We start from the raw sequence: 13665 nt of genomic DNA, 5'->3' as shown, positions 1-13665 counted from the left end.
CCCTACATGTTTGGAGGGCCAGATGCAATGACTAGTGAGAAGCCAGAGTCATGGAAGAGGGCTCGACACGTGTCTTCCCATCCCCCACTGACAGGCACACTGGCACACATGTTGTCCATTCCCTCTGTGTCTCTGGGTGCCTGGGAATTGATTTTTGATCAACATGATATGCCTGACCCTCCATGCCCAGACCCCAGGCTGTCTGTCTAGCATCATCTCCTGCTTTTCTCGCCTGGATTCATTTACCTTAGCCGCATGCTACTGATTATATTTTTCTGCACTTTATTAATTTGTTCCTTCTCTGTCTTTGTTTATGACAGTTTCAGTGCCTTCCCTCATCCCTGCTCTACTTGCCTAGTCTTTCAAGAGTCAACTGCAGCACCACCTGCTCTAGGAAACCTTCCCTACCTACGCCTTTCCACACACTCATAGCATCCTGAGGTTTCCTCTAGTATGATGCCTACCACACTGCACTACACTTTTGCATTTGTGTCCCCATGTCCTCTCACTTGAGAATATGTTCTTCCAGGTGGGGGCAGGGTGTGTTAATGTTTGGAGCGCAAGTGTTTAGCACAATGATAGTTACACAGGAAGCACCAGGTATAGAGTAATTAGGATCATGAAGATGAACTGAATTGGACTGACCCCACTGATGAGCTGAAGACACCCAGTGGGGCTCCCAATCATACTTCTTCTAATATAAATACACAGTTCTCTAAAGTCAAATGGGTCAAGGGCAGCAATATAGGCATTCACCCAGATTACATCATAAGCATCAAAGTAACTTACAAGATGGTTATGAATTATGCAGATTCAATATGTCAACTTATCTAATTACTAACGAGTTATACTTTTTAAAGTTTTAAATAGGTCAAAATCTCTTAGTTAGCTAGGAATTGAACAAATTACTAAAGAAAATACCATCACTTAAGCACACCACTGGAAGACTGACACGGAGTTCTTACTGATAATAAGACTGATGGACTGTGTGTTCGTTGTACTTTATGGAAGGCAAAGAACATTTCCCCTTTATCCTCATTCTTGCCCGGAGGACAATTAAGCCACTGTCAGAAGCGCTGAAGCTGAGGAACAGCAAAAGCAGGACTTAACCCCTTGAGCCCAGGTCATTCCTGTAATTCCAAGTCCCCTGAATCTTTATGGAACTCTGTTGCTTTTTCCCACAAAGTGGAAGTAAAAAAAATACCTCACTGTCATTTTGGAGCAATTCGAGTCAAAAAGTATCCTTTTAAAAACTGTCGTTTAAAACAGGCTTATAAACAGAGAGGAAAGAAAACAATAATTAGGAATCAGGAAGGAAAACAATGAACAACAAGGACTTTGGGGTCTGATTTTCAGCTACACAATTTGTGCTTGTCTTCTGGACTACAATAGAGCCGCTGAGCACGCAGGGGCATTAGATGAGTCCAGTGATTTTCAAAGTTTCTTTATTTTTTTTAACTAAGGACTTCTTTTTCAAATGAATGCTCTGCAGAACCCATCATAAATCTGCTGTGAACAGAAGAGCTCCGATGAAGTGGGGTCCTCGCCCACGCTGCCCCTTTCTTACTGCTTAAGGTACCCCCAGGATTCCTCCAAATAGTGACTGAAATCCACTGGTCTGTTCTAACCCAACACTGGCCAACTCTTCTTGTTTGCTCCCTCTGTTCCTGAGCACCCCAGGTAGTATGACACAGGGAAGTATCAACGTTAGTGACTTCATCGTCAAAGAGATCAAATCTCCTGGGTGCGAAGGGGAACTGATACACAATACCCTCTTCCCCTTAACTGAGTGCTGGAAAATAAGACAAAATAAGACAAACTAGAATTCAAACTAAGGTGTGAGATTTGGCTTACATCTTTGATCAAGGGGGTTCCCGGACATTGAACTGTAGAATTGACTACTTACTTAATCAGATACAGCCGTGCTAGACAAATGTAGGCCTCCCTTGAAGAACACCTCATCTACCAGGCTTCCGCCAGGGCTGAAGGTGATGGAGATAAATGCCTCTGAGGGAGGACTTGCTACTAAGAGAGGAAGACTCCAGGGAAGAACCTAGGTTCTTATCCCAAACTCATCTTTTGCTCAATAAGTGGGCAGAGCGGAGCTGGGAGTATGATGCTAGTGGATATGCCCCTCCACGTTGCAAACACATCAAGAGTGGAGAAGCAGGGCTTCCCTGGTGGCGCAGTGGTTGAGGGTCCGCCTGCCGATGCAGGGGACGCGGGTTCGTACCCCGGTCCGGGAAGATCCCACATGCCGCGGAGCGACTGGGCCCATGAGCCATGGCCGCTGAGCCTGCGCATCCGGAGCCTGTGCTCCACAACGGGAGAGGCCACAGCAGTGCGTACCGCAAAAAAAAAAAAAAAAAAGACTAGGAGTGTGTGGTTTCCAGCGTCAGACTGTGTCTGCATTGCTGTTCCACCTCCCGCATGCCATGAGCCCTGCAAGCAAGTTGTTTATCACTCTGGGGTTCAGTCTCCCAGTCTATAAAATGGGGATAAATAATTGTGCTTATCTCATCAGGTTGGCAGAAGAATTTAATAATTAGTACATATAAAACACTTCAACAACGCCTGGTATTTAATAGAGTCAAATAATAAATGTTGTTAGCTGTTTATTGAAGCTGTTGTATTATTATTTTCTTATTGCTTAAAAACAAAGATCATAATGAAAAACTCACCGCATCACCAGGAAGAGGAATTCAGGGGCCAAAAAAATAGTACCAGGCACACAGCAGGCATATACAATGAACAGTAGCTACTATGAATAGAATTCTAGATTTTGAGGTCTGATTGAGCTTCCATTCCTTTTGCAAAGACACATCCAGAATAGTACAAACCAATTCCATCGGTGCATATTCTCCCGTAACTGTAACGCAGAAGATGGCTGATATCTCTATACAAAAATGTGTTTTGCCTTTATGGGTGTGTCTGAATTAAATGAAAAGTTATCAGTGTTTACCGCATGCTTAGTAAAAATCAGGTTGTATACGTATTTCATATAAAGTATAAATGAGTATATTTCTATAGGACATAAATATCTATAGCATGATTATCGTGGGGGTCTAGCAAATCCAAATTCCAAAATTGCGTGAAAGCCGCAGTTCTTAAGCAGGGGGACGTGAAGGTAATTTGGACCTTCAATCGGGCTGTGCTCACCAAGCCCATTTTGTCGTGATGCTGCCAAGACCTCTAGAGGATGCTACAGTTCATTCATTCATTCATTCACTGTCCATGTAGTCATTGCATTCTGTGTCCTAGGTGTGTCAGGTTCAAAGACAAATAGCATACTGTCTAACCTCAAAGTGTGCAGGGAGGGTTAGAGAGAGAAATTTACAGAAGTAATTGTGGTCTAATGAGGTATGTGCAAGGGACCCAAGAGGAGGGAGCAGTTGAAGAAGGTTCACAAAGAACAGGACATTGACCTGATTCTTGGTGGTGACTTTTAGGCAGCAAGGGGACAGGCCTTGAAAAGAAGGAAAAACAGCTAGTGGACTCTGGAGTGAAACAAGAGGCAGCCGCTGAGCCAGGAGATGTGATCGGAGCTCAAGGCCTTGAATGCCATGCTAAGGAATATGAATTTGATCTTGTAGACAGTGGGAACACACTGGTGCTGCAGATGAAAGGGAAGACCTGGGCAGTGAGACCCAGGAGAAGGATGTGTTAATAATTAAAGTGAGCAATAGAGAAGACTCAGACAAGGGCAGAGGCAAGAGGATTTTAGAACTTTCAAGACTTCATAACTGGTTCTTGGGGTGAGAAGGAAGTCTGGAGACTAGAGGAACTTGCTGGCTTTCTTGGATGTCGGGCAAGGTGGGTCCATTAACCAAGACCAGAAGGAAGAGAAGGACCAGGTAAGGGGGGCAGTAATAAGCTCCTTTCAAGGTGCGTGTGTGACAACAGGCAGGCTATCCAATCAGCAGTTTGGAATAGAGCTCTAGAGCCCAGGGCAGTAATTAGATGCAGACTCATTCGAGAGGCACGTATGCAAAGGTCTGATGTGATGGCAAGGTACCTCTGTTAGGTAATAAACGAATGAGAAAGCAAAACTTCTAACATTTAACAAGTACTTAATATAAACCAGGCACTATACTAAACACTTTAACTTTATTATTATCCCCACTCTTCATGTTAGGAAACTGACATTTCAGGTGTTGAGGACCAACTGAGTCACGGTGATAGTCCGCGAGCAAGGAATAGACCCTATTTGACTCCAGACTCTGTGTTCTAACCAAGCTTTATCCCTGCACAGCTCCCAGAAGACTTCCATTCGGTGAAAATCCATTTGCAGGTTTCTATGTGGATGACCATTGAGGTTTGAGCTGTATAATCCATAGACCCATTTCCAGAGGCCATCAGCGGGTGGGTCCTAACTGAAAAAGATTTTCCTTTTAGCGCACCCTGACATTACACTGAGGCATCACATAAGTCTGTGTTTTACCTGAGTGGTGTCGTTTAATCCTTCACAGCAACCCTAGCAGCCGGATTACTATCATCCCCTTCTTACAGATGTTGCACAGATGATGCCGCGGGGTGGGTCCTGGTCAGGAGCCTTCCGTTGTGAGTTTACACACAGCCTATGTTCTGCTTACCCTGCATGAATCTGTCGTATTATTTAGGGTTTCCTTTCCAGACCGTTGAAAAGGAGGGATGCTAAAGTGTTCTTTCTTTGTGCTGGGGAGATTGGGCAGGGCTTTTCAATCCACTTCATGCAATTCTAATGGGGGGGGCACTAGCTGCTCAATGCTGGCTCTGGAGGCCTGGAGGGCCGGCTAATGGGATTTTCTGTGGCAAATCATTCACTTTTTAAAAGTCGTGCTGTTGAGTGTGTATGGAAAATGGCACTGGCTTTGTTTATGATAATCTCCAGCCATATGTTTTTAGGATTTCTCTTTGGATTAACACTTTGACTTCATATTATTTCAATAATCATATCAAATCAGCCTTATGACGATTCTCCAACATTTTCTGTATGTCTCTCTCGAAAAATCCATATGCTATTGGTGTCTAGTCTTAAAAGTGAAACTTAGTAACGTACTTCGGAGATCCCTTGCCCTCTTCCATGGGTCTCGGAGCACCGTCAAAAGGAGGCATTGGTGATAAGAAAATGCAGTTGGGAGCAGGTAGCAGGACCAGAAATTGGAAGGTTCAGGGGTGTTTGAGGTAAACAGGCTGTGGACTCAGAGCTGCGAGATCTGATGCCTTTGTTAATCCTCTGTCTGCTTTCATTTCTGCTTAGTCACAGATAATGGAGTCACTGCAGGACTTGTATTAATGCCTATGTCAAAGTAAGCAGACCTAGCGGAGCTGCTGTCCTCTGCCAGCCATGCTTTTCAAAGGCACACATGGCAGATGACAGAGGCCTGCCTTCACTGAGCACCTGAACTTGAGAATCCTTTCTGCTGCGGGCAAAGCACAGTGACTCGTATAGCTTGCTAGATTCTCTGAGCCACAGTCTTCAATCTATGAAACGGGCATTGGAGTTGCTATCACTTCTTTGGTCACTTCAAGGCATAAGTGATAAAAATGAGTAGGCAAGAAATATCAAGAGCATTTTTCAACATGAGGGTCTCTCTGTGATTTTAGGACATATATGTATATAAGCGCACATATATACACATAGGTACGTACGCATATAAAAGCTTTGTAGAAGGATGTACGAGAAAATTATTGGACTCTAGGGAATAGGAAACTTTATATTGTATTTCCTTTGGTAATACTGAGATTTTTACCATATCTGTATTCTATTTTGAACACATATTAGAATATCTGCCTTATAAGGTGATTGTTAAGTATCCACTGAGATACAGTATGATGGGAATATCTAGATGTTTCATGAATAGCGGATTCTTTCTTGCTCTATAGACCTGGGGAGTCCAACACACACACCCTGCTATGCACAAGCTTTGCTGGTCTTCCTGCAACTGTACTGACTTCTGATCTTAATAGGAAAGATGAGAAATGGGAATATGCAAGTTACCCTGAGTGTCTGGCAACTACAGATGTCCTGACTGAATTTTCTGCTTATGAAACGGAAAAGTCTTTTTATGACAAAGCTTGTTGAATGTCTCTGTTACGTTCAAATCAGAAAGGACCTCATAACGTAAAGCCAGGTTTAATTTGAGGCACTGGGGAGTGAAGGGTACTGTTGAGACTTTCTCTGGGGAGTTCTGTGGTGCCCAGTTTCTATCTTCAGGCCTGAATCACTCCTTCCTCATTCTACCAAGGGTGATGGTGGCCAACTGCATATGGCCAAGTCCCTCTCTGAAAATTGCCCTGTCTGGGAGAGCTGTCGACCAAGGTCACACCTCTTCCCCGAGGTAACCCATGCCCAGTGATGGTCAGTGCATGGGTACAAAGACCTGGCCCCCGTCTCAAGGCCAGACAGCTGCAGGTCCAGAGCTCCCCCTGGGATCGACTGAGGTCCCTGTGTCTGCACGACGGCGCAGTGTACCTCCTCCCTCTGCCCCACCCTACTCTCCCATGGTCGTTGCTCCCAAGAGCACACGCCATGACCTTCCTGCAGGCCAATCTCTGTCTTGCAGTCTTTCTCCCAGGGAACGAATCTAAGACCGTCTCAGAGTGAGGTGACGGCAGACCTGAGACTTCCATCCGGGTTTCCTAATTTGTACCACCTTGCATGCCGTGACCCAACTATCGTGATGCGGTGATGAGAGCGAATGTAATTATACCCAGCACTCTCTGCCTTCATGGAACCACTGGGGCTATAGATGGAGTTCAGGGGGCTCCTGACCCTTATCAGACCTGTCCTGCCCCCACGGGACCAACTCAACCCTCTCAGATGGCAGCAAAGAAAAAAGGAAACAAAGGAAGCAAGAGGCTGCCACATCGGCAACTATGCGAGTCAACTCACAGAAACCAAGAGGATGCAATTCCACCAACACTGCCCCTGGCGCTTCTCCCAGCAGGACAGGCTAGGAAGCCCTGGATGGGTCATGAACAGACATTTGCTTGCGCTCCTCTCATCCACGTGAGCAGTAGATTCCTACGTCCATGGAATTCTCAAGCTTACTACTCAGTGCCTCCCTTTTTCTGCCCAAACCCATCCTGGTGAGATTTCCTTCTTCTGTTCTTAAAACAAATCCTTCCTGAAATTCACCCCAAGCCATCCTTCTCTAGTGGGGTTGCAGGGAAGTCAGAACTGTCCTGGTCCTTCTTTTTCATCATGTCTGGGCCTCCAAGTAAACTGTAGACTTAAGCATCTTTTCCTCATCAGACAAACGACACGTGTGGAATTCTACTGCTGTAATGCGTCCTACAGCTACCAACACAGTAGAATGTACAGAGCATTCTCACACTGCGTGGGCACATCCACAGTCTCTTACACTTTCAACACTGAGAACTGCAACTCACAACTGCTTCCTATTTTACAGCAAAGCATTTTTCTCCTCAGCACCGTGTGCTCTTCATCCATCAATACAAAGGTCTTTCTAAATGCCTCATCTCCCTGTGAAAAGGAGCCCACCTCAGTCTGTCCCATGGCTTCTTCTTACAGTGGCAAGAGAAAGAGGCTTATAAGTGGGTGACATTCAGTTGCCCCAAACCTGCGAGGTCTGTGTCCTCATCATCACCATCATCTAATATTATTATTACTATTATTATTTTAATTGGAACACAGTAAGATAGAGGCTTGGCCAGGTTCACTGGTTTCCCCATACAGAGGGAGAGGGAAGACATTCCAGCTCTTCTGTTGGCATCTTGAAGCGCTTCCCCATTTTGCTCAGGACCTGGCCACGTGGGTAGCCGTCAGCTTGCGTTTCTGTTTCCCCCTGCAGGGGAGCTTCTACGTGCCCTCTGACAACTGCATGCAGCATGCTTACAAGTGGCACCGGGACGTGTGCTTCCTGCTCTTACACGCCTACCGGGGACTCCGTGCCTACTTCCTGACCATCATGAGGGACATCCCTGAGCTGCCACGCATGGAGCTGGGTAAGGGGCTGGGCACAGGGGAAACCTCACCCCAGCAGCCGACCGAACTTCCTCTTTTGGACTGGGGCTCGAGAAAAGTCAGCATGCTCTTGTAAATGTCACAGTAGCAAGCACCGTTTCAGATTTTTTTTTTTTTTTTGTATTCAACATCACTCTAGCCGGAGAAAATCTTGGACGTGCCAATGCAGGGAGAAAGGACGCAAGCACCTCGAGTCACATTCATTTACTCATTCATTCATCCACGAAGCATTTATTAAACACCTACTACCCACCTGGTGCTGTGGGCACATGATGTGGAGTTGCTTTCTAAGGGAAAATGCCTGTTTACAGCCTTTTTCTTAATTAGGCTGTAGTTACTGTATTGCAACTTACAAGAGTATAAAACAGTCCTACATTTATATATGTAGGTATTTCTACATATATATATATTTCATCTGGATGACATTAGCAAGCTCTCAGTAGTCACCATATTTGGTTTTGGTTTTCTGGGGGTGAATCGCTTCTTGTCCATCATCAGACATCATGGTCATTGGGCCTCATCCCTCTTGATTGACAGACGGTGGAACTGAAGCTCAGAGAGGTGAAACGACTGCTCAGGGTCACAGTGTGTGGCACAACAAGGCAGGAGCACAGAGATTCTTCAGTGATGCCCGGGGCAGAGTCTTTATATCAGGTCACACTCATTTACAGCAGGTGGTGTGTTGTGATTTTGCTCAAAGTCTTCTAATGAGGCCCTTTGCCCCTAGAACAGAAGCCAGGTCCTTAGCCTGGTATTCAGGGGTAATAACAGTCCTGCTGGGAAGGAACCTCAACTTCCCTCCCTGCACCCTGAGACCTTCCTTGCGGAGAAAATCATGCTCTGGCAGTATTGATGGCCTTGTGCATTATCCGTTATTACACTGAACACACCACACAGCAATCATTTATTTGCATGTTTCTTTTCCCCGCTAGACTGGGGGTCTTGGAGGGCAGAAGACCCCCAGATCCCTCACACACAGTGCCTAGCGCGCAGGATGAAGGAGTAGGGGCAACGTTGTTGTTGTTGCATGGATTTCTGGTGCCGTCTTACCATCTGGCTTTGTCAGCTCTAATGCCCTCTTTGAAGCACGTGATCTTGGAGTTGAAATTTTTCAGGTCAGATGCACTCACAGGAGACCCACACAGTTCAGAGCCAGGTTAGCTCAGGGGTAGAATGAAAACAGTGTCTTAGCAGTTGGCTTCTTCCTTCGACTTTTTTTTTTTTTTTTTAACCCAAAGGAACTGAATTTATTTGTTCATTCACTCACTCACCATATTTTGTTGAATGTTTACTGTGTGCATGGGTATACTGTGCCAGGCCCCAAGCGCACAGCCATGATCAGTGATAAAAGTGCATTATGCCTCGTGGGGCTCACAGAGCTGAGGACAGCTGCTGGGCGGGCAGCATGTGCTCATCCGTGAGCGTCGGCCACAGGCAAGGTCTGACCACAGCCTCATGGAACTAGGGGAAAGTTCAAACCCAGGCAAAGCTGCGACCAGGAAACCAGAAGTGGCCAGAGTCCACCCCGTTCAAGCTGTAAGACGGCGGGGTTGCGGGCTTCTCTGTTGCTGGTGTGGAAGACTGGGACGAGTTGGTGGCGCTGAGCAGTAGTCTTAGCTCTGCTACCCCGTTTCCCTGGACTTCTGAACATCCACCTGTATGAAGGACATACAGATCCAGGTCCTAGATGTGTCACACAGACGTGTGTGTACGTGCGCGTGCCTGCACATGCTACATACCCGCAAAAGCACAACAGAATGTGGAATCGCTTTGGACCACGCAAAGTGAACGTGGGGCTCTCCTGTTTCTCAGAAATGCATCCATGGAACAATGTTGACCTTTATCTGGTGTGAAGCCACATGGCTCCAAATCACCCTCTTTATAAACAGGACCCTTTAGACAGAATAGAGAAGGAAAGTCCACAGAAGCTGTATTTTTTTCTGTGACGTCAATGCCGACTTGAAATCTGTGCTCCGTTCATTCCGTTAACAAATTCTGCATTTCAGTGTGTGTCCATTTAATTGTGTGGGTTTTTTTTTTCTTTCCTAGAGTCACTTGCTGTTGAAGAAACACTCTCTCAGCTGTGCTCAGAGCTACAGGTAATTAGGAAACTGACTCCTTAGTTCTGAATGGCAGTAGTTATGTGGGGCAAACATAGTTGCTTGCTTGGTGTAGAAATCAGAGATGAAAAGACACGACTGGTTACCTCACGTTAGATCTTAAACTGAAGAAATACTCTTCCATCCACTGCCCTAAATCATTGTGTCTCTTAGACACCTGTCGTGTGCCTGGCCATGTGCTAGATATTTTGAAAAACACCAAACAGGTTAACAGGTCTTGGTTTCCCTGACATTCACACTTTTTATTTGTCTATTAACCATGCGTCTAACAAACGTTTATTGACTACGGGCTATGTGCTTCTCACGGAGGGTGACAGAAACCTTGCACCTGTGCTCAGATGGCTCACACGTGGCAGGAGGCCAGCTTCCATGAAGATGATGATTTTGAAAACAGTGCTTTGCATTTGCCCAAAGTTCATCAATCACGTATTAAGAGTATGTGCTTAGTCAGTACTTGGCAAATGCACGCTGTTCTGTTATTTACAACCTCTGGAACACTTTCACATCCCATTGCGTTGGACGGTCTGGGTGAGCACTGCTATCCTCATGTAACGAGAGTCAGATGAGATGGAAAGGAGTGTGTAGCTCAGGGTCGGTGACACAGCTAATCCATGCTCAGAGCAGGACTCATGAGACTGTCTCATTGCAAACTTGACGTTTCTATCTTTTAAACCACTGTTTCTCTCTCATCCCTGGCCTCTCAGTAGAAACACATTTGGACTTTAGACGCACCCTGGCCTGGGTCCCATCTAAACAGGTTGAAACAGAGTAGATGGGAGTAGAGCTCAGGGATTTGCATTTTCATTACAAGTTCCCCAGATGAATCAAAACCACAATGAGATAGCATCTCACACCTGTTAGAACAGCTCTCATCAAAAAGACAAGGGGTAAGTGCTGGCGAGGGTGTGGAGAAAAGGGGACCCTCGTGCGCTGTTGGTGGGAATGAAAATCCGTGCAGCTACTGGGGAGGACAGTATGGAGGTTCCTCAAAAAACTAAAAAACAGAACTACCATACGATCTAGCAATCCCAGTTCTGGGTATTTATTTTAAGGAAATGAAATCGCTATCTTGAAGAGGTATCTGCACCCCCATGTCCATTGTAGCATTATATACAATAGCCAAGACATGGAAGAAACCTGAGTGTCCACCCAAAGGCGTAAAGAAAATGCAGTGTGTCTGTGTGCAGTGGAATAGTATATAGTCATCAAAAAGAACGGAATCTTGCCATTTGTGACAACATGGATGAACCTTGAGGGCATGATGCTAAGTGAACTAAGTCATTCAGAGAAAGACAAATACTGTATGATCTCACTTATATGTGGAATCTAAAAACAAAAAAAAAAGCTCATAGAAACAGAGACCATATTGGTGGTTGCCAGGGACGATGGGGGGAGGTGAGGGAAATGGGTGAAGGTGGTCAAAAGGTATAAGCCTCCAGTTATAAGTAAGTTCTGGGGATACAGCATGGTGATTATAGTTAACAATACTGTATTATATATTTTAAATTTACCAAGAGAGTAGATCCTAAAAGTTCTCATCACAAGAAAAAGAAAATTGTAACTATGTGAGGCGATGGGTGTATTAAGTAACCTTATCGTGGCTGTCATGTCGCAGTATGTACACGTATCATTATGCTGTACCCCTGAAACGTACAAATGCACCAGGGGTTCCCCCACTGCAGCCTGCGAGTGCAGGGGGAGACATGGATATGTCCCCATGCGTTTGGCCACAAGCAGACACAGAGGAGCATCATGGTCCCTGAACCACTAAGGGATGGGCCGGGGGCCTGAACCCAAGGCCATCTGCGAGCCACTGCAATATTGATGCATCTGGTCCCTGCAGTGGTTCAGGCCACAGCTCAGGCTACCAATGAGTTCTTAGATATATTTCATGGAAACCCAGCGGGTTGCCTGCTTCCTTTGGTACCGGCCCCCAAACTGCAGGGAAAAGGCCCCTGGTTTTGAGTGACAGTGTTGCCTCAGGCTTTATTCGGTACAAAGCAACCAAATTAGCTGACTGCTGCAGGGATGCAGCTGGGTGACACGGAGGGAAAGGGGGAGTCTGGGAGGAGCACAGCCTGGTCTGCGGTTTTTTAAAGAGCTGGCCTGGTGCTGGGAGTGAAAGAAACAAAGCTTCCTCCCTGCCCCCCCCCCCCCCCCCCCGCCTCCCCAAAAGGCACATTCACAGCCCACAGAACTTTTAGAGGCAGGACATCGCCACCTAGTGGTCAACCAAGCACATGGTCACAAAAGCATCCATCTCAAGGATGGATTGGACAGTGGAAACTGTTTCAGGTGATTTAAGACAATTTGAAAACATAGAGCTCTACACTCATGGAGAAGTTCATCTGCACCTTTACTCTGTGTGAATCTTACACACATTTCTTAAGCACCTACGGTGTGCCAGCTACTCTGCTATTTGTTGGGAATACAACCGAGATGGCAGAGAGCTTCCCAGGACTAACAGCCTGGGGTGAAACAGATTTGTTCACGCAGGAGGCGCGAGCTCTCAAGAGCATCAGTGCTGGACCAGGAAGTGTAAGACGAGGGGCCTGTGTGAGCACCGGAGGCTCTAGGTGGCAGTAGGAGTGAGGCGGGGAGGGAACAACCATGCAAAGCCAGGGCGAGTCTCGACCTGACGGAAGCACCGTGGGTGCTCGGGGCCCAGGACGGCTGCAGAGGGAGCCTTTGAAGCCAGTTGTGGGGGTCTGGGCTGGAAAGGTGATTGGAGCCCACGATCGGGATCCCCGCCGTGCAGCCTGATTAGAAAAGGGATGGCTTGTGCTCTCCGTAACGGGTGGAAAGGTTCTAATGAAACTCAGCAAACAGGTTCAAATCATGTTGAGTGTCTACCAGACAGCAATGGAAAAATCCTGGTGTCTGAGTCCTACCCTCAGAGATGGGCCCAAACGCTTTACGGTCTCCCAGTGATTCAGCGTGCAGCCAGGAGTAAGGCCCATGGTGAGAGAACGTGGCTAGCTCAGGGCGTATAAAGCAGACTTTTCTCCACCTGACACCTGCTTACCTTGAAGATGCCACGCAGGCATCACCTCCTCCGGGAAGCCTTCCATGACCCTTTCACAGCACTCAGGACGTATCTCTTTCACAGTACTTTGTAGGTCTAACTATCGAAATAAATAGCTATAACTGGACCATGTGCCCCTTCCAGGACTGGACATACTTATCTTTGGCTTCCCAGAGCTCAGCATACTCCAAGCTCAGACTTCAGTAAACAGAGCAAGGGGCGGAGGTGGTGAGTCAATGAGCAAAGGAGCGTGGCTAGACCCAGATGAAAAGCACGGCAGGGGGGGCTGTATATTTTTCAGGAGCTTCACCTGAAATGGCACTGGGTCCAGACTGCCTCCTTGTCAGCGTGAAGGGCTTCTCTTTTTCTTGCCAGAGAGACCCTTCCACACCCATCATCTGTACCTGAACAGGCCCAGGCCTCTGTGAGAGCAGGAAGGTCCTCTTGTGGCTTCATCAGAAGCTTCCTCAATCTTACCTGGAACCATTGCTGTCATCAACTCGGGGAAGAAAATAATGCTCCCGCAGACACATTTAATGAATGGCTTTTCC

General features: G+C 46.6%; 1 protein-coding gene across 1 annotated transcript in view; it reads left to right on the top strand.

Moving 5' to 3' along the window:
• The window catches only part of LOC125961869 (protein FAM135B-like), a 229799-nt gene extending 219707 nt beyond the window's left edge, over positions 1-10092 (top strand). The window contains exons 8-9 of the mRNA XM_049700892.1: positions 7797-7950; positions 10019-10092. Of these exons, the coding sequence (XP_049556849.1) occupies positions 7797-7950; positions 10019-10092 (228 nt within the window). The remainder of the gene's footprint in view (positions 1-7796; positions 7951-10018) is intronic.
• The last annotated feature ends 3573 nt before the right edge of the window (positions 10093-13665 follow it).

Source organism: Orcinus orca, chromosome 17, assembly GCF_937001465.1.
Source record: "Orcinus orca chromosome 17, mOrcOrc1.1, whole genome shotgun sequence".
NCBI classification, from domain to species: Eukaryota; Metazoa; Chordata; class Mammalia; order Artiodactyla; family Delphinidae; genus Orcinus; species Orcinus orca.
This window is presented reverse-complemented; position numbering and strand designations above follow the sequence as displayed.